The sequence below is a fragment of the Acanthaster planci genome, linkage group LG16 (genome assembly GCF_054643075.1).
Source record: "Acanthaster planci isolate LZ-2023a linkage group LG16, COTS_SCS, whole genome shotgun sequence".
Lineage (NCBI taxonomy): Eukaryota > Metazoa > Echinodermata > Asteroidea > Valvatida > Acanthasteridae > Acanthaster > Acanthaster planci.
The window spans coordinates 6,707,075-6,727,659 of record NC_141792.1 but is presented as its reverse complement, the minus strand read 5'-3'; the positions used below and the strand labels follow the sequence as shown (position 1 = coordinate 6,727,659).

The following is a 20,585-nucleotide window of genomic DNA, read 5'->3' as shown; positions in this document are numbered from 1 at the left end:
TTGGGTAGTATACAAATACAGCATGGTTTGAGGTGAAGCAGTGGGAAATACTGGTCCCGAGGTGTGTAGGTCAGCTTGACTTCGCGTCGGTCATGCTGACCAGTAATTCCCATTATTTTCCCGAAGTAAAGAATGCTGTATTTGGTTTACTGCACCTCATAAATTATATTTAATTAAAATGTCTAATTTTGAAGGTTCGGACAGACTAAGAAACCTCTTCAAAATCCAGCTTTTTGTCTTGACAGAATTTTTCCAGGAGCCTCACTGCCTTGTCAATAACTGCTTTCGTAGATTTTGCATCTTTTTTTCAGCACAGTAAGTTCAAGTTCATGTTCAGATAATTATCGATAAAGATGGAAGTCTAACATTACTTGTACTCAGAGACGCCATTGTTGTTTCTCAGCTGCTAAATTTCCGTGTAATGCATAGTCGAGTGCAGATGTGCATGGCAGCAGGGCTTCAGTAGTCTGGTGCTGACATACGTTTTGGGTCTTTACTGTAATAGTTTTTTTTGTGTAAATTTTCAACGGCTCCCTCTCCTTTCCAATAACCTCTAGGGCTGTAATAAACATCTTTGAGCTTTGGGGTGTAGGACTTTTGGGTTTCGGACGTTTGAGTTTCGGACTTTTGGTTTTCGTTCATCTTTGAAAAAAGAAGAAATTAACCTGAACCAAAATTTCTTTACCTGTAGTGATAAACCAAATAACCCACAAGGGCACTTCCACCCTACACAAACAGGAGTTCTCTTTCTCGTTGATTATCGCTGGGTGTGTAAAAATCACTCAACGTGGACTCTGGAGGCAGACCCGACAGTAAGTACTCCCCGTGATTTCGTTATACGCCATCAAAGCCTCGTCCACATTTTTAAACGTTCGCTCTGAAGCTTTTTGCATATGAATTTGCTCATTTAAAAAAATGTAAAAGTCGAACACGATTTCGCTCCCATTGTTGTTTTGCTTGAGCCAATTGTTTTAATTCTAAATCGTGTCTCTTGCATCCTGCATCGACCTGTCCTTTCGAAATGCTGCTAAACAAAAAACTAGACCCCTTGAATGCCAATGCGTTGACAGTAGCTCCACCAACCATCATCAGAACACTCGCCATAGTTTGATTTTGGTTTTACCTAAAACCATCAAAAACCTAGCTAACAAAAATAGAATCAAACTTCAAAAACTCAAACTCCAAATTTTTTTGGCGCTTTAGTTTTTGAGGCTTGTATGTAAACTCAACCGGCCACAAATATGATTTACAGTAAAACGCCCAATCCAAACCGTCGTCTGAAAGTTTCCAGGGTCATAAAGGTGAAAGGCGTGAAGTGGACATTACTCACAACCCCAGCACCATAGTTGCGAAACAAAAACTAATCGTTAAGTTTCCACCTTTAGGCGTGGACGACGTAATAGTTCCCGGTACTGCCAAACTGTCCTTTAAACTCAACCTAGGTGGGGAACGGACGACAACAGAATCGTTTTAGCTCGCAACTTGCTTTAAGAGCTGAACGTCAGTCTACATGGAAATACCACCATGAGCCATAGATACGCAGATGTTTTCGCAGTTTCAAAGACAACTGGCTGCTCGAGACTCTAACCAAAAATAGGGTATATTTTGGACTCGAAAGAGAAAACGTGTCTAGACGCCGGATCGGCGCGGGGGAAGCGTCTGATTCAGCCAACGATGGAAAAGACAAAGCAATCGCAGACGCTTTTGGTATTGATACGCCACTCCTCTGGACGTCAAACTATTAAACGACCACAAGCCGTTTTTGCCCTCGGCCCTAAAGCAGCCATTGACATATGAGCTCAATTTTAACGATCATGATAAAGTGGTCAAGTCTACAGATACAGCTGCTCAATATTCCTTGTCGGACCTAGCTCTCGAATGCGAAGTAGTGACCAATTACGAACTTGTGCAAACGATTCGCAATAAACACCAAGGTCTAACATATTATTTTTTTGACTTTTTTTATTGTTTGACTGCGTGCATAACTTAGAAACTTTGGCGGTAAACAAATCAGATACCCCGTGGAATATTTTAATAAACCAACCCATTAAGAGTCTCAAAGGGGTGCTAATCTCTTTTGTAAAGAGAGGAGGGGGAGCAGTGGTAGGACTGGACATCAAATGATGCGACGAGTGACTTCCATCTAGAGGTTCTTTGAATGTGCCATTTAATAACAGGGAGCATGTAGACAATATCCCTAAGAAAAATCCCCCAGTAATGGCACAGCCTGGCTACCGTAGCTAGGTGAACATCAAGAACCAGTTGCACAAATCAGGTTCAGTTCGGCGAAACTGCCGAAAATGGTTCAAAAATGTCTCCGTTAGGACGAGCACGTCTTCGTCAGGGCTGACAAAAATGGCACCTTGGCGGGCCAACAATCATGTGATCGACGTTAATGCATTACAACTTTATCATGATTTTTGTCACCTAAGCCAAACATTACCAAGGAATCAGGGCCAAATTGCGGGCGCAAGGGCCTAAGAACCACTAGGCGCTACAATGGTTATCTCGTAGGGGGCCTCGCGCTCAACCCTCCCAAATAGCATAACACCCAAAAAAAAAAAAAAAAAAAAGCCTCCATAATTTAAAACCCTCCTTAATTGTAAAATTGAGTTAAAAGTATGGCAGAAGGAGGGTTTGGCCCAGAAGAAATACCCCTTAACAAAATAGACCCGGGCGTGGAAGACCAAGACCTGCAAAACCAAGAAGAATTAGACTTTAGAGAACAAGAAACGACGATCACAGAAAAGGAAAGACCAACCATGACGGATTCTTATGACGACATTTTTTATGAAGGAAGGAACGTATTTATAAATAATCCTAAAGTAGATGATTTCTATTGTGAGTTTAAACTTGCCGGTAGAACTGACCTACCAAGACCCAACTATGAAAATTTTGAATACCGACAAAATAAAGGTCTGTTTTATAAATCAATAGGTAGATACGGAGAAGTATTGCTAACCTATTGAAATAGAATTGGCTCACCTGTAAAACTAGATCAAATAGCAAAGAATGCTAAAAAATGCCGGTTATCCAAATGAACCAGATTTTTTTAGAAACGAACTGGGTTTCCTTACTTATGGAAGAAATATTCGACAAACACAATCGACCTTACCTGCCGTTAAAAACCCCATAAACATCCTGTTACAAGAACTTCCCAAAGAAGCAGATCGAGTGAGTGAAAGTACAGAAGACCTTATCCAAGACAAAGATTGTACGGGGCTCCCACACCAGTTCCTGCTTCTCCTATACCGGGCATTAAAAACGAGATCCAGAGGCAGCTGCAGAACTTGGCCAACGTGTAAATGAAAATCGGTTTGTCGGCGTTGGGGGCTTTACCGGAAGTAATGGGCCTCGAGCTAAACCAAGAGAGGGCACACTTATCCTAGCAGTCGTGACTCCGCTTGCGGTACTTACTACGTCTCGCTGGTTCTCGAAGACGTTTCATCACTGATTTATTCCACGGTAAACCAGGTAATCCAAAAGACTGTTCCCGAACTTTTTTGCGCACAAGGGATTTTAGTAACAGTGAGGGGTGTAGTGCACTAATTCAAGCCCCATCGAAAACAGTTTGAAATAAGCATTGTTTGGGGTCCAATAACATGCGTACCAACATCCCTAAGGTATCTGAAACACACGTTAAATTATTTTATGGTCCTTAAACTTTTACTTTCTTTTCAATTTTCTGTGGGTTGACCAATGACATTTTGAGTTATTCCCACAAAACAAAATTACCCCAACCCTCCCAAAAAGCGATTTTCCGAAGTCTGCTTGCAGCCATTCTTCAAGTGACAACCTTCAACTTTCTCGGGTACCTTGGACCACTTTTCAACCGTAGCCATTCTGCTTTCAGATGAAAGCCCAAAGACCCAAAGAGTTGATTCTGGCAACGATGTACACAATTTCACCATACATACACTAGCATACAGCTAGTCTCCTTTTTCAAAATATACTGTGGGGGCACCTTAAATGCTAATGGTCTGGCGGGAAATAGTGGAATGCACCCTGAGGCGGAAACAAAGCTCTTGGGTATTGAAATCGGGAGTAGCTGAAACCTTTTGACGATTGAATTAACAAGACAAAACGTGAATAATCATGGTGCGAGAAACACATTGCGGATTTTGTGAAATAAAATATGAAAACAATAAAGTGGAGGAACTGCGAGAAGGGAAATTGCTTTCAGAACCAAAACACGCTTTCAGTGTCATAGAATTTGTGCAAGAGGGGAACCACAATAGGGCAGAGTGATACCACAGCACGGGATTTTAAACTCTCCTTATGAGGTGTTGTCAGTAAGTCTTATCGGAGGCTGTAATTTAAAGCTTTATCTAGTTGAAATCAACAGAAGCACATGTGCATACTTTCAGGCTGGGTTTAATTCTATTTTGAGAGAAGGCAAGGTAAAAAATCCTAAGAATTAATTAGTAAATATAACTTATCAATCAAAACTGTTGACAGATAAACACAACTTTTATTGTGTTACTTTTTTCTCTTTACATTTCCAGCAAAGTTCGAAAACTAAAAAATTACAATAATTTACATGCAAACAAATTCACACACACGTCCATTATACATAAGTCTTTTCGCAGACTGGTACTAAGGATAAACCTTAAGTACATGTTTATGATTTACATAGAAATATAAATTAATCTTATATTAAATTCATAAAGACATTCGAAAAAGTTACATGAAAAAACAAATAAACCACACTTCCTCATAATGCAATATGAAAAGATATCGGGAGAGTGCGTCACAACCATGGCTGTGTGCATCATCAGATTGCATCATCACAGACAACAATGAACTAAAGTTAATAGAACTTAAATGTCTTTATTCTTGTAAAGATTCAGTGATTATAAACTGGAAAATTAAAAAACCAAACGTTCGGTATCTCAACTCTCAACGTCCGCCAGGATCCAAATATGTGAGCAGGGCGGACGTCGGACCCAACAGTTCTGGGGGTAGGCTAGGCCTAGGCTTATATGAACTCTTCCCACTTAAATACTAATATTAAAGCTAAGGCTGTAACTAACCTGCGATGACCCAACCTTCCCGACACGGTGATCCATAGTTGCAATCGCCTACTTGACTTCAAAGGGAAACGGGAAAAGGGTACCTCTTGGACAAGTTTTCAACACCCACACATGGCACGGGGGGACGATGACGACGACGATGAGTCAGCCATTTTCTCGCCTTCCTCAAAGCCGTGCCGTCTGAATAAAAGACCTTGGCTAGATAGCCTAGAGCTTTAGAATGCATGCACGGGCACTAAAATTTTTGAAGAGTAAACTGAGTACACGTACTTCGGTGCATGCACGAGACGACAAGGTCTACATGCGTGCTAGTGTCGCAGCGTGTCACGTCATGCCGTATGTATGCACCAAACAAGATGGCAATCAATTGAGTACTGCGGACCACCTGGCTCTGTTCAACCGTTGAGAGAGTATTTCTAGTCGAGGCGGAAAGGGAACGTGTTGAGTTTGTTGTTAAACGCTGTGGGTGTAGGGGGCTCTGGATAGAGGTAGTGCCTTTGGTATTCGGCAGCTGCATCCTACACCGTACCTGTTAGGGTAGACGGGCACCACTGGTCTGCATTCGTCTCCTAAACTATCACACGCTGGCTCCAAGTGCCACACCCTGGTACACCGCTTCAGCTGGCGGGCTAAACCACGTGAGGGGTTGGTGCTTACACTGCACCACTAGGCTGGGGAGCTGCACCCGCAGCCAACGGCAGGGGCGGAAGGGCTCCCTAATGAGCCCAACGTCCAAGTGTACGGACCGAAGGCGATCCATACCATATCCTGTGGTCACGGCTGTCGGTTGTAAGCTCAGAGAGGAGACGGGTGCCGTTGAGCAAATTGAAACTCAGTGAAAGGACATGAGGAGGAGACGTAGTGATAACATGCCGGATCGGTCGATGCCCGGATTAACAATGACCGCGCGTCCGCACGGAGATGAGAAGAGGCACCAGCAGAGGGTGGCATTCATCGTCAGGACGGAAATCTCCAGCAGTGTCATTAGCTGCACTCCCATCTCCAGTAGACTTATCTCCATACGCCTCTCAGCCGGGCCACACAACATGACCACCATCCAGGCGTACGCTCCGACTACAGACCATGACGACGAGGAAATGGAGAAATTCTATGAACAGCTGGACAACACCATAGCAAAAGTCCCCAAGGACATCCTTGTCCTCCAAGGAAACTGGAATGCCAAAGTAGGCCCAGATACATATGAAAATTGGCCAGGGACAGTAGGGTGTTTTGGCTTTGGGAGGACCAACGATAGAGGCCTCAGGCTTCTCGAGTTTGCCAAGAGCCACCACTTTGCCGTGGCCAACACTCTCCACTCACATAAGCCGTCCAGGACAACCACCTGCTACCCTCAGAACGGATAGTTTCACAATCAGATCGACTTTATCCTCGTGCTGCAGTGTTTCAAATCCAGCATTAACAAAGCCCAGACAAGATCATTCACAGGCGCCTAAATCGGCAGTGATCAGGACCTTGTGGTGCCAACCTTCAAGCTGAAGCTGAAAGTGAAGCGTGGTCTCTGGAACCCACGCATCCGCTTCGACCTTGAGAAACTGAAAGACCCGAAGATTGCAAAGTGACAGTCAAGGCGCTGACCACACTCTGCCAGAAGATCTGAGAGGAGAAGTGACCCATGGAGTCACCCCAGTCCCTAGTTATCCCCTACCAAAGAAGGGCAACCTCAGGCAGTGCCAAAACTACCGCACCATTAGCCTCATCAGCCACCCCAGCAAGGTGATGCTTGGCGTCATCCTCAATCGGTTGAAGGCGAAGGCAGAGGAGGTACTGTCTGAGAAGCAGGCAGGGTTCAAAGCCGGCCAAAGCACAATGGAACAGATCTTCAACTGCAGAGCAACTACAGAGAAGCACCTACGACACCAGCGCGAACTGTTCCACAACTTCATAGACTTCAAGAAGACCTTTGATAGAGTCTGGCACAAAGGTCTATGGAGTGAACTCCGAGGCTTCAACGTTGAAGAAGGCCTCGTCCAGGCCATCTAATCCCTGTACCAACACTCCAGCAGCGCAGTTCTCCTGAACAACGAGCTCCGTGAGTTTTTCCAGACAACAGTTGGCGTTAGGCAGGGCTGCTTGCTCTTGCTGGTTCTCTTCAACCTCTACCTGGAGAGAATCATGCTGAACACTATACGCGACTATTACACCTCCATCTCCATTGGTGGAAGACCAGTCTGCCTCCTCCGCTTCACAGATGACATTGACCTCATGGGTGGCTCCAACCAAGAGCTCCAAGACCTGACGAACAACTTGGTCAGATGCGCTAGCTCATACGGCATGGAGGTGAACAGGTAGAAGTCGAAGGTCATGGTGAACTCCTTAAACAACACTAGTGCTTACATCACCATGAACGGCAAGCCTCTGGAGGAAGTTACATTGTTCAAATATCTGGGAGCTACACTATCCAAAGATGGCTCCTGCATGGCAGAAATCCAGATCCGGATCGGCCAGGCTCAACAGGGCGTCGAGGAGTAACATCGGCTTCCCAACCAAGTTCAGGCTCTACAAGGCACTCGTGCTCTTCTTTCTGCTATATGGGTGCGAGGCATGGACCCTCCTGGCAGGCACTGAGAAGATCATTCATGCATTGAAACCAAATGCCTGAGGAGACTCCTACGCCTCTCCTACTTGGAGCACAAGACACACGAGTACGTCAGGGACAAAGTCAAGAGCCTGGTGGGCCCCCAGGAACCACTCCTTGCCACTGTGAAGCGACGGAAACTTCTCTGGTACGGTCACATCATACAACATGACAGTCTCTATAAAACAATCATGCAAGGCACCGTTGAGGGCGGGCAGAAGCGAGGCCAACAACGAAAGAGCTGGTCAGACAATGTCAAGGAGTGGACCAATATGCCTCTACAGGACACCTTGACCCAGGCTGCTGACAGACCAGTGTGGAGAAAAACTTAAGTATCATCTGCCCTCAGTCCCCCCTACGACATAAGAGTCATGAAAATGAATGAATGAAGGCGATAGGTTTGAGGTTGAGCGTGTGTGGGCTTTGTTCTTAGGTGCGAGTGCATTGGTGCTTTCTTGGTTGAACCTAAAAAGATGAGTAAGTCCCCATTGACTTAATTTTAAAAGACGAAAGACCCCATAAGGTTTTATGGAGTCTTATAAACTTGTTTTATTCCTGCGTTAGCGAAACCACAAAAGAAAAGCGAGACCAATAGCAATCACCCCAATAGTTAAATTATAATTTTCTTCATTGTAAATATCTGAAGGCATTAAAGCAGGTTGCGTCGGGGCTGTTGTAGGAGCAGGGGCTGTGGTAGGGGTTGGGTCTGTGATAGAGGCTGGGGCTGTGTTTAGAGAATCAAAATTACTATCAGTTTCTGGCTCAGGGACGCTTTGCGAGGTTAGCCTCGGTTGATGCCCATTTGCATGCTAGATGTCACAATTTGTAAGTTGTTGTATCTCTCAAACGTCCCAATTCTGAGATCCGTGTCCGAAGGACACAAAGTTCAAAGGAGTTTGGCATACTGGCATACATAGGTAATCTTGAAACTGGTTAATGTTCTGTTCGAGATCGGGTTCTGAGTTAATGAGAAACTCCATGATATTCACAAACTGCTGTTGAGCGTCTAAGCCCGTACTTGGAGCCATCACGCTGGTTTTTGTTTCCGCTTGCGCTCCTAACAAAGCGTACACGTAAGCCCTTGTGATTTCGTTGACCATTGTGACCCCTATGTCGGTGAGGTTAGACTTGCGTGGTATAACATCCCACTAGGCCGTCTTGACAGCCTCAGACTGGTTGATCCAAGACACCACATAGGCACTCAGGTGGTCAGTTCCAAACCCCATAATGTTATTAAACCATTTGTTGTGTGTAAGTCACACGCGTTTTAGTTTTTCCCTGGGACCAGTTTCAATTGTTGACCTTTATAAGTATTATTGTCGTTTTTTCAGATATGGCTGCACATCTTCTAAATACCGCAATTGCGTTGGTGTCGTCAAAAGCAAAAGCGCCCCCTCTTCTGTCGTCATTGTAAAAAGCTGTTCCGAGTCCGTTCGACAAGGTATCTGGTGTTTGTTTAAAAGACTCGATCGAGTCAACATTAAAAAGGCGACAGGTGTCAACGAATGCTCTGTTGTCGAAGTGGCGTTGTTCAACAAACTCCACAGAAATCGATTGGCAAACTCATATGGATGACAGACCGGCAGAAAGGGGGCGTGAAGCTGCACCGGCAGAAACAAGATTCGAAGGGCGTAGATCGGGTTCCGCCCCTGGTTTCCTCGATATTATTTTAGAATCGATTGTATTTAAAGTGCCGAGATCAGAATTAGAGGGACACAGTTTGGTCTTGTTTTACAACGTAATTAGCAATTATATTCACGCTTACGAGGCAGGAAATCTAGACGAATTTAGCGATAATATTAGTCAAAACTAAAAAAATCAACAGACAAGAAGACAGTTTTTGACAATAAATTGGGGGAAGGAGGACTTTATCAGCAACAAACAAACTCGATTTATTTCGTGTCAAATTTAGTGACAGAAAAAACTGATATTATTACAGAGGCATGCCGCATTGCACCGAGGTTTATTTGAGAAGGATTTTTAGAAGACAGTGCCAACGAAAGAACGAGAATAATTAGAAGCGCTCAATCAGAACTCACAGGTGCGCTTTTAGTTATGGGTTTTAGTAGTTTAGTCTTGCAACGTCTCCACGGGGGGGAGACATCAGGGCATTTTTTACTGCCTGGATAGCGTGGTAGTATGGTTATTCCTCCGGGATTTTACGACGTTGATAGGTTCGAATTTAGTTATTTTTATGGTAACATACTTAGGCCTAAATGTTAGATTGCAGTTGGATAAAGAAGTCTCGAAACTGCTCAATTTACCTAAAGAAAGACTAGTAAGTAAACGTAAATCCTTTCGATGAGCTTTGGATACACTGCCGCAAGTTAAACACCAGCGATAATTGTTAAAACGGTCTACCTTCAGACCCGTTTAAATTGTGCGTCAGTTAGGCGGTGTGATTGTTGTGAGACTCGTTCTTTGCTGGTTGACGGTAAATCAAGGGACTGTATGTCCAGTGATAGGAGAACTGAATCGTCGTCACTGGACGTATCTGGGGCCTGTTGTCTGCAGGGGATGTCCGAGTCGGAGCTGGGTAAAGCTGAAGGTGGAACTCGGCAGCTGGCCTTGATCTCGTTCTTGCTTGGAGATTGGTTAAGCTTAGACATGTTGTCTTAATGAATAATCAGAAAGAAACCTTTAAAACAACTATGAGTTTGAACCACCCTGAAACAAAGAATACCATAAGGCTTTACCCCGATCTGCCGGAACCGGCTGGGCAAACAAGAGAAGAGAGAGTTTATTGATGGAAGGTCTCTTCATCGGTGCGTTTGGTTCATACGCTTTGTTGAAATATGCCAGTAAACGACTGCTTCACAAGTCTAGAAACACGACCAAATCAGAGTGCTAGCCGACGCTAAACTGAACACAATTGACGAATATATATACCAGGCCATTAACGACAGTGATATTTCTCACGAAGAGTTTGCGCTAATTGCCTCTGGGCTCCAGAAGTTAAGCAAGCTCATTGAGAAAATTAGATCGCTGGTAAATATAAAACTTAATACAAAACTCCAGAGGGATGAAAATGACCAAGAAATCAAAGAGCGAGCCCAAAAAGTAGCAGAAAGTACGGCCAGTGAAAATGTTCGACAAGGAAAAAATGAGTTGATGGTAAGCAGCCAGGTAGCCCACAGGCGCAGAGGTTGGTCGTTCAATGCTATAAAACAGTTGACAGGTTTGTCATCAGTACAACAATCAACCTAGAAGACCACCTCCAGAATATGATGTGAGTCAAGAACAGGGGCTTGGTAATTTAGACGCTGCTGCTAGCGCGAGTTACTGAAATCCCCCGTTTGCCGTTTGTGAAACGGAGGATTTTTGTTTGGTTGCAAACGAGTCGGGTAGTTAACTCGGGTAGCTACGTCGGGTAACTATACGTCAGGTAGCTACCCATGGGGTTCACAGAGATCCCCACGAGCGTCAGATTGTCTCGTTAGAGCATGAGCTTGCTGGTTTGCAACAATCATAGCGAGTGTAGCAAGAGAGTCGGGAGTTGTGAGGGCGGAATCCAAAAACAACCCACACTATTTTGGGGGGAGGGGGGCGGGTAGGTACCCACGAGGAGAAGTTGAGTAGGTATCCAACTGTTTTTGTGTCCAGCATACCCATACTATATATACTACTTTGCGATTATTTCAAGTTAACCAACTTTTAAAGGTCATTAAGCTTCAAGAACAAGAAAACGGAGGAAGTTATTTCCATGGAACAAGCGATTTTAAGGCTTCCCCCCAGAAAAACAACAATAAAACAAAAACAAATAACAAAGAACTAGATTGAAGACAAACTAATTTCATTTTCCAACTTTTATAGCTTGGTTGGATGTATTTTCACCCTTCCGCGGTACATCTATTCTATGGCTTCCGACGGTCTTCTCTTTGGTTGCTTAGCCACCGTGAATAAGCGATTCAACATGCCCGTCAATGCTTGCATCTTTTGTGGTGCTGTAGCAGGTGAGTGCAGAACCGCAAGCATAACTACTGGGTAAACTTGTTAGTATTTCAACTCAGTACGGGATCAAAGCAAGAACCACTCAAGGTGCTGTGCTTACCGTATCAAGAGGAATAGGCCGTTACTGATCAAACAGGCAGTGTGAATTAATGTTCTTTTATGTATAGTTTTTAAAATGTATCCTGGAAGTCGTTAAGGTAGTAGTAGGGATATGCCGGTAATGGACCATCTCTCTAAAACTCCACTAGCGCCCGTGGCACACCCTCAATAACAACAAAGAACCCGGGGCCCAGGGGCGCGCCCTCAATACTGACCTGCCGGTTCTGTGTTGTGCCTCTAAAACTCGCTGAGCTGCGCGCCCGGGGCACGCCCACAATACCAACAAAGAACCCAAGCCACACCAACGCAGGAGACTAAAGCTGGTAGCACGGCTAAGCGACTGAACCACCTGGAGAAGAGTCTACCCTAGCTGACATGAATCATTGTTCAAAGCTGCACTGGGTTCAACGGAGTGCTTCCTTTTTTAAGCGAGGTCGGTCTACTGCCACGAGTTACCTCCGATTCTATTCCAGTTTGCAGTGACTCAGTGCCACGTTTGTTATTGCTTTACTAAATATCCTGGTGGAATTTTCCATTGTAGCAATATCGTTCGCTGACATACCTAAATCATTTTGACGTTGGCCATCGTTGTGTGCGGCTATATACATGTAGGTGTAAGCGACGGAGGAGGCTTCGGAGTTGACAACTTAAATGTAAGTACGGGTAACCGGGGAAGTAAAACATTCTATCGTTGGACGGCCTGGTTTCACAAAACCAAGTTGCGGTGCAACTAAGTTTGGTTCATGCTTAGGTTTTGGAGTAAATACCTTTACCAAAGTAATTTCCAAACTGTTTTTTATTTTTTTAACAGAAAACGACCCACGGATGCGGAAACAGAGAGGAATGACTTTGCCTGTTTAAACGAGAACTGAGCGTACAGATAAACAGAACAAGAATTCAGCTTTTGAATATTTATGTATTTTATGTGTCACTAGGAACCCCGGTTGGCAGTTTGTAATTGAGTTGCTTGTGTCACTAGCAAGTCTTAGGATTTTTTTTTATTAAAAATAGCGAGTTATACTGCCAGAACAATTTTCTTTTTTTGGTTTGATTGAGAGAGTTGTAAACTGAAATTTATTCATTTATGCAAGCATCAAGCTATAGGAACTCTCAAAGTGTAGACTTGTGCAAAGTTACGGGAGGTATTTCACCTTTCACCGCCATTTCGGGTTCACGGCTTAAAACATATCCCCGCACTACAGTAAATAACGGATTTTTTTTAATAAATTAAATGTACTATTTCATTAAGATAATAACCCGATATTACCTCCCTCGACAAGTAGATTTTTTTAAATGTCTTTAAAAAAGAACCGCTCTTTTGATAGAGCGTGCTGTTCCTGTTAAAAGTAGATAGAGCGCTGTTACTTTTTTAAAAACTATACATGTATAGTAAAAGAAAGATGGCAGACCCGATAGAAACACATTAATTGTACTTGACTAAAACACGAGGAAACACGATCAAATCAGAGTGTTGGCAGAAGCCAAACTCAACACGATAGAAAAATACGTGTCTCGCGCTATTGAAGACGGAGGCGTGTCGCACGAGGAATTTCTGCTCGTGACGTCTAAGCTCATAAATTTCTTACGATGAAAGAAGACTAACAAGGAAAAAAACCGCGATCCAACACAGCAAAGCGCCTTTACGTCTTTGGTAGAGTCGTCTTTATCCAGGTGTTTTTTAACTCGCCCTACGCCACGACAGCACACAATCGATATTGAAACTTGGGTTTGGTTTCAGGGCTTTACGTAGTAGTTTCGGGTTTTGCGCTTAAAATCGATTTGATGTCGTCATTTTATTTATACAGTTTTTAATTGGGTTAAATGCTAGTTTGACACGTAGGTACTCGTAGGTGAGGTACGATAGGTTGAGTGCTGTAACTAATTATAACTAGCTCTACGTTTTGCAGCATTGCTGCCATTTCACTTATAACAAAACTACAAGTTTGCTGAAATCGTTTGTTACAGCTACTGTTATCAAAACCTTCAGCAACAGTCAACAATAGTGATAGCTAGTTCACTTTTAGCTGTTCAGCAGCTAGAGGTTTGTTGTTAACAAGTCTATTTGACTTCTTTTTATAACAGCAATACGACATTGCTCATAAGTAACTTACTAACTCTAACGCTTTTTGATACAAGTCCAAGGCTTCGTTCAACTCAAATTTCTCCAGGTTCAAATTACAAAGATATACGTTCTTACCGGTGTATACCCACAAGCGGTCCAAGTACGTTTTATTTTCGCTTAGCGTTTGACAACATAAATTATGATCGCTTCAAAAACAAACCGATACTCACGTTCTAACAGGTCCAACACCTACTGGGTTCTCCCGACCCCCTCTTGCCAACGATGAGAGCACAATGGATTTTTATACATACTCATGTTTGTTATGGGTTTCATTTTAAACGCGTTTCAAATGTACAAGCTTTAAAACATCAACTTAGGAAAGACTTCACAGACGCGATCAAAGCTTATACTTCACCTGAAACTTCTGTAGAAGTGGACTTTACCCAGGTCGGACAGTTTCAAGGTAACTTTAAACACTGAGAACTACATTCTCGGTTGTTTAACAGAGACCCTGTACAATTATTTTACGCGACCCACGCATCAGAGATAGAAGCACAAGTCGCACCTGAACTGCGCGACCTTAGTAGCAGTAAAGTACAAACTGTCATCAAAATCCGGTTTATCAAAGAAAGACCAGATCAAGGGGGTTTTGTCACAGAAACATTTACGTTTGAAAGTGAAAATAGATACCGTTGTGTTAACTGAAGAAGACCCAAACAAACGTTAAAAGAACAACGAGAAAGACTTGCAGGAAATCTAAGCCTTTACGCGGGCGATCGGGTTGGATCATCGACGTCATCGTTGCGGTTCACATTAATGTGATGCGATACCAACCTTTAATCAGAAGTTCTTACGTACCACTACCCAAGTACTTAAAAACAAAACACGCCATCATAAACGTTCAGAGTATAAACTCCACGAAGAAAGAAGACCTCGACCAACTAAAATTCTCTAACGTCATTTTTCCTACCTTAGTGTCTGAAGTCCCTCGTATCGAAACCCAAAACAATTTAGCGATGAACATGTTTGGCTATGGATCCAAAGATGGTGTGCATCCCCTCTACATCTCGAAAAACTGTTTAGACAGAGAGCCCGTAAACTTACTCTTGTTTAGTAAGGACGAAACCAGCCATTACTGTTGGATCAAAGATTTCTGTAGACTTTTTTGAGTGAAGTCGATAACCACAAACACAAGCTTTTTTCTGTTATCGTTGTTTGTCTCATTTTAACCAACGAGACAAACTCGACCAACACAAACAAGACTGCCAAGGACTAGACAGCGCTTCTTCCAAACTAACGCTCTCAAAAGAAGGTGAAAACCTGTTAAAGTTTAAGAACTATAAAAGCAAGCAAGATGCCCCCTTTGTGATCTACGCTGATTGTGAATCTATTTTAGAAAAGGTAGAAGAGCTCCTAAGTCCCTCTCACACAGTTAAAACCCAACAACATGAACCAACTGCTTACTCTTACGCCGTCGTTCGATGTGATGGTGCCTGCATAAGTCCAGAGACCTATAGAGGCCCAGACGCTTCTATAAGATTCATAGAGTCTCTTATCTTAGAAAAAGACAAAATCAACAACTTTTTGCTGACCCAAAACTGATGTCTTGGACTCCAGAAGCACAAATACTATTTTACGAAGCCAACACGTGTTGGATCTGCAAAAAACCTTTTATCCCAAAAAAGATACTGACTGCCAATGTCTTATACCCAAAGAATTCACCACAAAAGCACAGAGAGAAGAGTTTCTTTTAAAAACCGAGGATACACATAGTATCTTTGTATGTATTGTAAAAAAAACATCAACAAGTTTAGAAAGGTCAGAGATCACTGCCACGTGTCAGGTAAGTTCAGAGGCGCTGCCTACGATCGATGCAATCTCAAACTCCAAGTAAGACCCAAACAGACCCCAATACCGGTAGTACTACATAATGTGGAAAACTACGACGCCCACTTGCTCATGCAAGGCGCCTCTGCGTTTAACTTGGGTAACTTGTCTCTGAAAAGTACATTAATAGTTTCTCGTTTAGGCAATTCTGCTTTATCGACTCGTTTCACTTTATGACGACGTCGCTTGACAAGTTATTCAAAGCCTGTTCTAAAAAAGCAACTGTAAAACTTCAGGGGACTACCCCAACCTCTACGCCGCAACAGACACAATGTTACTCGCAGGCGTGTTTGAAAACTTTCGCTGCGTCTGTCGAGCCAACTACGGTCTCGACCCAGCCAACTATTATACAGCACCCGGTCTGTCTTGGGACACTTTGTTGAAACATTCTAGCGTTGAGCTAGAGCTGCTCACAGATGTCAATAGGCACTTGTTTTTTGAAAAAGCTAAACGCGGTGGAATCTCAAGTGTGTGTAGCGCTCGGTACTTTAAAGCCAACTATAAGTAAGTACTATAAATAAGTATTTGCCCGACTACGACAAACAGAAACCCTCTTCGAATGGCTTGTACCTAGACGCTAATAACCTGTACAGATGGGCGATGTTACTACCGTTGCCTTACTGCGGATTCCGCTGGGTTAGGGTTACACGTGTTCTCTCCACAGCATGTGTTGTCACTCTCCTTTAAAACAGACACCGGTTATCTACTCGAAGTGGACCTAAACTACTCCCCAGACCTACATGACTTGCACAACGACTATTCCTGAGCCCCTGAAAACTTTACGATACCCGAGATTTGGTTTTCTAAATACCAAAGAGAATTACTGGGGCCCACCACAGAACCCGGGGCGGGGGGTTTCAGCCGAGCGCAGCCCCGCAGTTGATAAGCTCACTTGCACTTTAAACTCTAAACATGGGTATGTTGTGCAATAATTGACGCTGCAAGTGTTCTTGTGCCTAGGATTCAAGTTACAAAAATACACAGCAGTTTACAGTTTAAGCAAAAGGCTTAGGTAAAACAGTACATTGATAAAACACCAATCTTAGAACTCAAGCTGAATCAGATTTTGAGAAAGACTTTTTCAAGCTAATGAACAACTTGGTTTTTGGTAAGATGATTGAGAACGTGAGCAACCGCATTGACGGATAAAGAAAATGATAGCCAATTCAAGCATCTGATATCAAAACCCAGCTACAAAACAACCGTGGCTTTCCCTGACTGCCTTTTGTCATTTGTTGAACTATACAGAACTAAAACAACGTTCAACAAGCCGATTTACTGCGGTGTATTTTCGATCAGTCTAAAATGCGCATGTACGCGTTTCATTACAAGCAACTGAAACGCAGCTGGGGCGGCCCCAGCTCAGCGGCCCCCGGCCCAGCCCAAGACCGAGTAAACTTGTTGTATGCAGACATGTATTCTTTGCTCATCGCGATGTACACCAAAGACGTATATACAGAGTTAGAAAAATCTAACACAAGGTAGACTTATCCAACTATCCACCCGAGCACCACTTTTTGTCCAAGACAAAAAATCAAAGGTCAATTTAAAGACGAGTTTGGTGGTAAGGTCATTTTGGAGTGCGTGTGCGTCCGACCCAAAATATATTCCATCGTGCTTACAAACACGGTCAATTGGAGAACACAGTGAAAAAAACAAAGGCATCACTAAGGCCATGACGAGCAAACAACTGAAACACGAGCATAACCGCGACTGCTTAAAGCGAGAACCAAAGGCTCCAAATAGGATCAGTCGCTCTTCTGACGGTACCGCCTTCTTGTTCACCTGGGTAATACAAGTATCAGACCAAAGCGCCTGGAGGCAGCGGGGGTAAAGGTTGCACTGGCTCAGCAGCCGGCGTCTGTTTCACTCGGTTTTGTTTCACCGCTTCCAAAGGACTCGCGTCTATCAGTCGGGTCTTTTCTCGGTTTAGAGCTTCCACGACCAAAGGTAACCTCTCTACCTACTCAACGTTACGCTTCTGACGTTTAGCATTCTTGCGCGTACTGATGACCAATCGTTCGGCTAAAGTGCTGTTAAACGGTTCTACGATCCCTTGCGACTGGTAGACACCCGGCTCACCCACGAGCACAATGATGCCCTTTCTTTTATTAGCGTTTTAAACTCTCCCTTAAACTCGGATCCAGCGTCTACTTGTACTTTACAGAGTTTAAACTCTGCCAACATTTTTCTGTGTGACATTCTCTACACCTTTTTACTTCCATGAATAAGTATAGTATAGTGTCTCTTTGTATTTTTTGTACTAATGTTTTCCAACTGATACGGTCGCTGGGCCCAGTCTTGACCCCGTTTCGTGTTTCAGTGTGGCCCGGGTCTTTGGTGAGGCCCCGGGCCTGGCTGGGCGCCAGCTCAGCGATGACGGAGTTTCATAGACATGGTCCATTACCGGCATATCCCTACTACTAAGGTCTGACACTGGTGAACAAGTGAAGCAATTTTACCAAAGGTAATCGTGTGATTTTCCTCTTTTAAATTATTTGGAACTGGTCTCGGTTATCTCTTATTGCGACAGAGAAAAAATCACTAAAATCCATGATTCAACTTACACCTCCCCGGTAAGAACCATTTCCTCAACACAATTTAGTTTGATTCCGTTTTATGTCTCCAAGGCATTATGGGGATGCTCCTTGACATCGGTTCGTTGGTATCAATCGTTGCTGTGGGAACTCTCGTGCCGTATGCGCTAGTAGCCGCCTGTGTGCTGACATTAAGGTGCTTTTCCAGTATAATTTTTTACTACTTGTTATGTTAAGTGATGACTGCCGATATGTCCATTTTCATTTGATAACCTGTATTATGAATTCAATGCCCCAGTATGAATAAATTTGTTACCCCTTTTTGTGAGTAATTTCAGCACCCTGTCTTGCAATTTATATTTAGAGTTCCACATGTTTTACACAGATACGAACCGGACTTTTCATCCATAGCTGCAGCAACACATCTGTATCCTACAGTAGGGGAGGGAGAACGCGCGACATTTGTGGATTCACTTTTGGCTATACTTAAGCAAGCCATGTGGCCACGGTATGCTGAGGCTACCCTACTCTCATCAAGGGTGGTGACTATTGCAGTGTTCCTGTTAAGTAAGTATTTCACAAACAAGATTAATGCCCGGGATTTATTAAGAATTCACGAGTGTAGCTATGATTACATTGACCGGAAAAAAAGAATGACTAAGTTGCTCTAAATACCATTCCAGATAAATTGACAGCCCGTCTAATAGAAATTGAAAGAACATTACACTTTAAAAAAGTAAGTAATTTTTGGAAAATTATTTCTGTAAGACATGTAATTCTGGCATTGGAATTTTCATTGTAACTGTAATTTGGTGAAGATCATTACTGTTTAATACGGGCGATTCACAATAGTGCGCCTCCAAGAGTTTGAAACGCGTTGGCCAATCACGATGCGCGAACTCTGTCGGCCCAATGCGCGTCAACATATTTCGTGCGTTCTGATTGGCCAACGCGTTTCAAACTCTTGGAGGCGCACTGTTGTGATTCTCCCGTATTTGAAATCGACGGTCGCAAACGGCGCCCCTGTACGAAAAATGTGTGCGTTCGATTACTTCCTACACTCTCATTGTAATATGGTGTACCGAAGGTGGGTGTTGGGGTTTTCAAACACTCCCCGTTAACCGGAAAAGGTAAAAAAAAAAAAGCCAAAGGAGGGGAGGGTTGAAAGAACAAAGCGCATATTAGGAAGTGATTTTGAAGTGAGTTTTTCTTATAAAATATTCCTTTTGTTTTCAACAATTTCGGCCACGCAGTAAAGTTAAAGTTTTGCTTCTGGAATCTTAGCGCTTTTTCCCAAGAAGGCCATAATGTTTCTTTTCGTCACACGGTAGGCTGCTTTACACCAATTATAACACGCATCGCTTTGATTGCGGAAGTTAAAAAAAACCAGAAAAAGAAATAATGGGAAACGGCTTGCGCAACCTCTGTTATATTCTAATGCACACAAACGTATCAAAATGCTACATTGACGTTGTCGTAGTTTGTCTTAGTTTATTAGCCTGTCAGCGTTGCATAAACGTCTTTTAATACTTCCATGCAACGTAAAAGAATAATGTCAACATTTAGCATGCAGTCAATGCGGACAATTTGCAGCAACAAAAGTAACGCTTTTATTATTTCACTGCAGCAGCTAGATTTACGTGTCATTAACATTTATTACTACGTAACGTTGCGGTAACCCCCATTTTTCTTTTAGCTGCCAGTAGATGTGAACACAATCGTTCTTCGGTTATTTCAAAGAAACTGTCACATGAATGTGAGCCGATTTGCCCATATTGCCCATATATAGTATCCACGGTTGGCAAACCACACAAAAGCAGTGTTTTCCGTCGTATTGAAAACCAGAATTTGAAAAATGTTGCTTAGACCAGCAACAATCATTTGGGATCAACATGCAAATTGATGTTAAAATTCTGAGTACTCAAAGAACATACTGTAACGTCGCCGTTTGTTTGTGGGTTTCGCACACGTCTGAAAAAGGTCACAAACGCTTGTAATCTTGTCCAGTTTCTTCCGGCCTTTATTATTCCTCAAAAGCGTTCAAACACGCACGGAAATTTTATGCAAAGTACAAGCAAAACTGAATCTCCTCTTGCATTCGCACTGGAACGTAACACACCGAAAACTGCCCAAAGTCAACCGGCAGAGACTGGCACAGCCCCATGGAACCACACCAGCGCCCCCACCAGCCTGTCGGCCATCACTACACCGCCCTCCCCTAGGACTCTTGTTCGGGTCCCCGAACAAGGCAGAGAGTGACAACACCGAAAACTCCTCTCGCCCCGCCTCAGCGACCCGGCACCTCCAAAACTAAAAGTATGAAGAACAAAAACACATAGTTAATCAAAAATATTAAACCTCATTAAATAAAAGCAGAGATGCTAGACCAAAAAATCAACGTAAACTGTTACTGTTGTAAA

The 20,585-nt window shown here is 43.3% G+C and overlaps 1 protein-coding gene across 2 annotated transcripts in view; it reads left to right on the top strand.

Annotated features, from left to right (window-relative positions):
* Positions 1-20,585, top strand: part of LOC110987575 (cationic amino acid transporter 2-like) — a 143,393-nt gene that overhangs the window by 115,192 nt on the left and 7,616 nt on the right. For both annotated transcript variants that reach the window (XM_087147371.1, XM_087147372.1), the window contains 3 exons: positions 11,443-11,582; positions 18,259-18,361; positions 18,551-18,732. In XM_087147371.1, the coding sequence (XP_087003497.1) occupies positions 11,443-11,582; positions 18,259-18,361; positions 18,551-18,732 (425 nt within the window). The remainder of the gene's footprint in view (positions 1-11,442; positions 11,583-18,258; positions 18,362-18,550; positions 18,733-20,585) is intronic.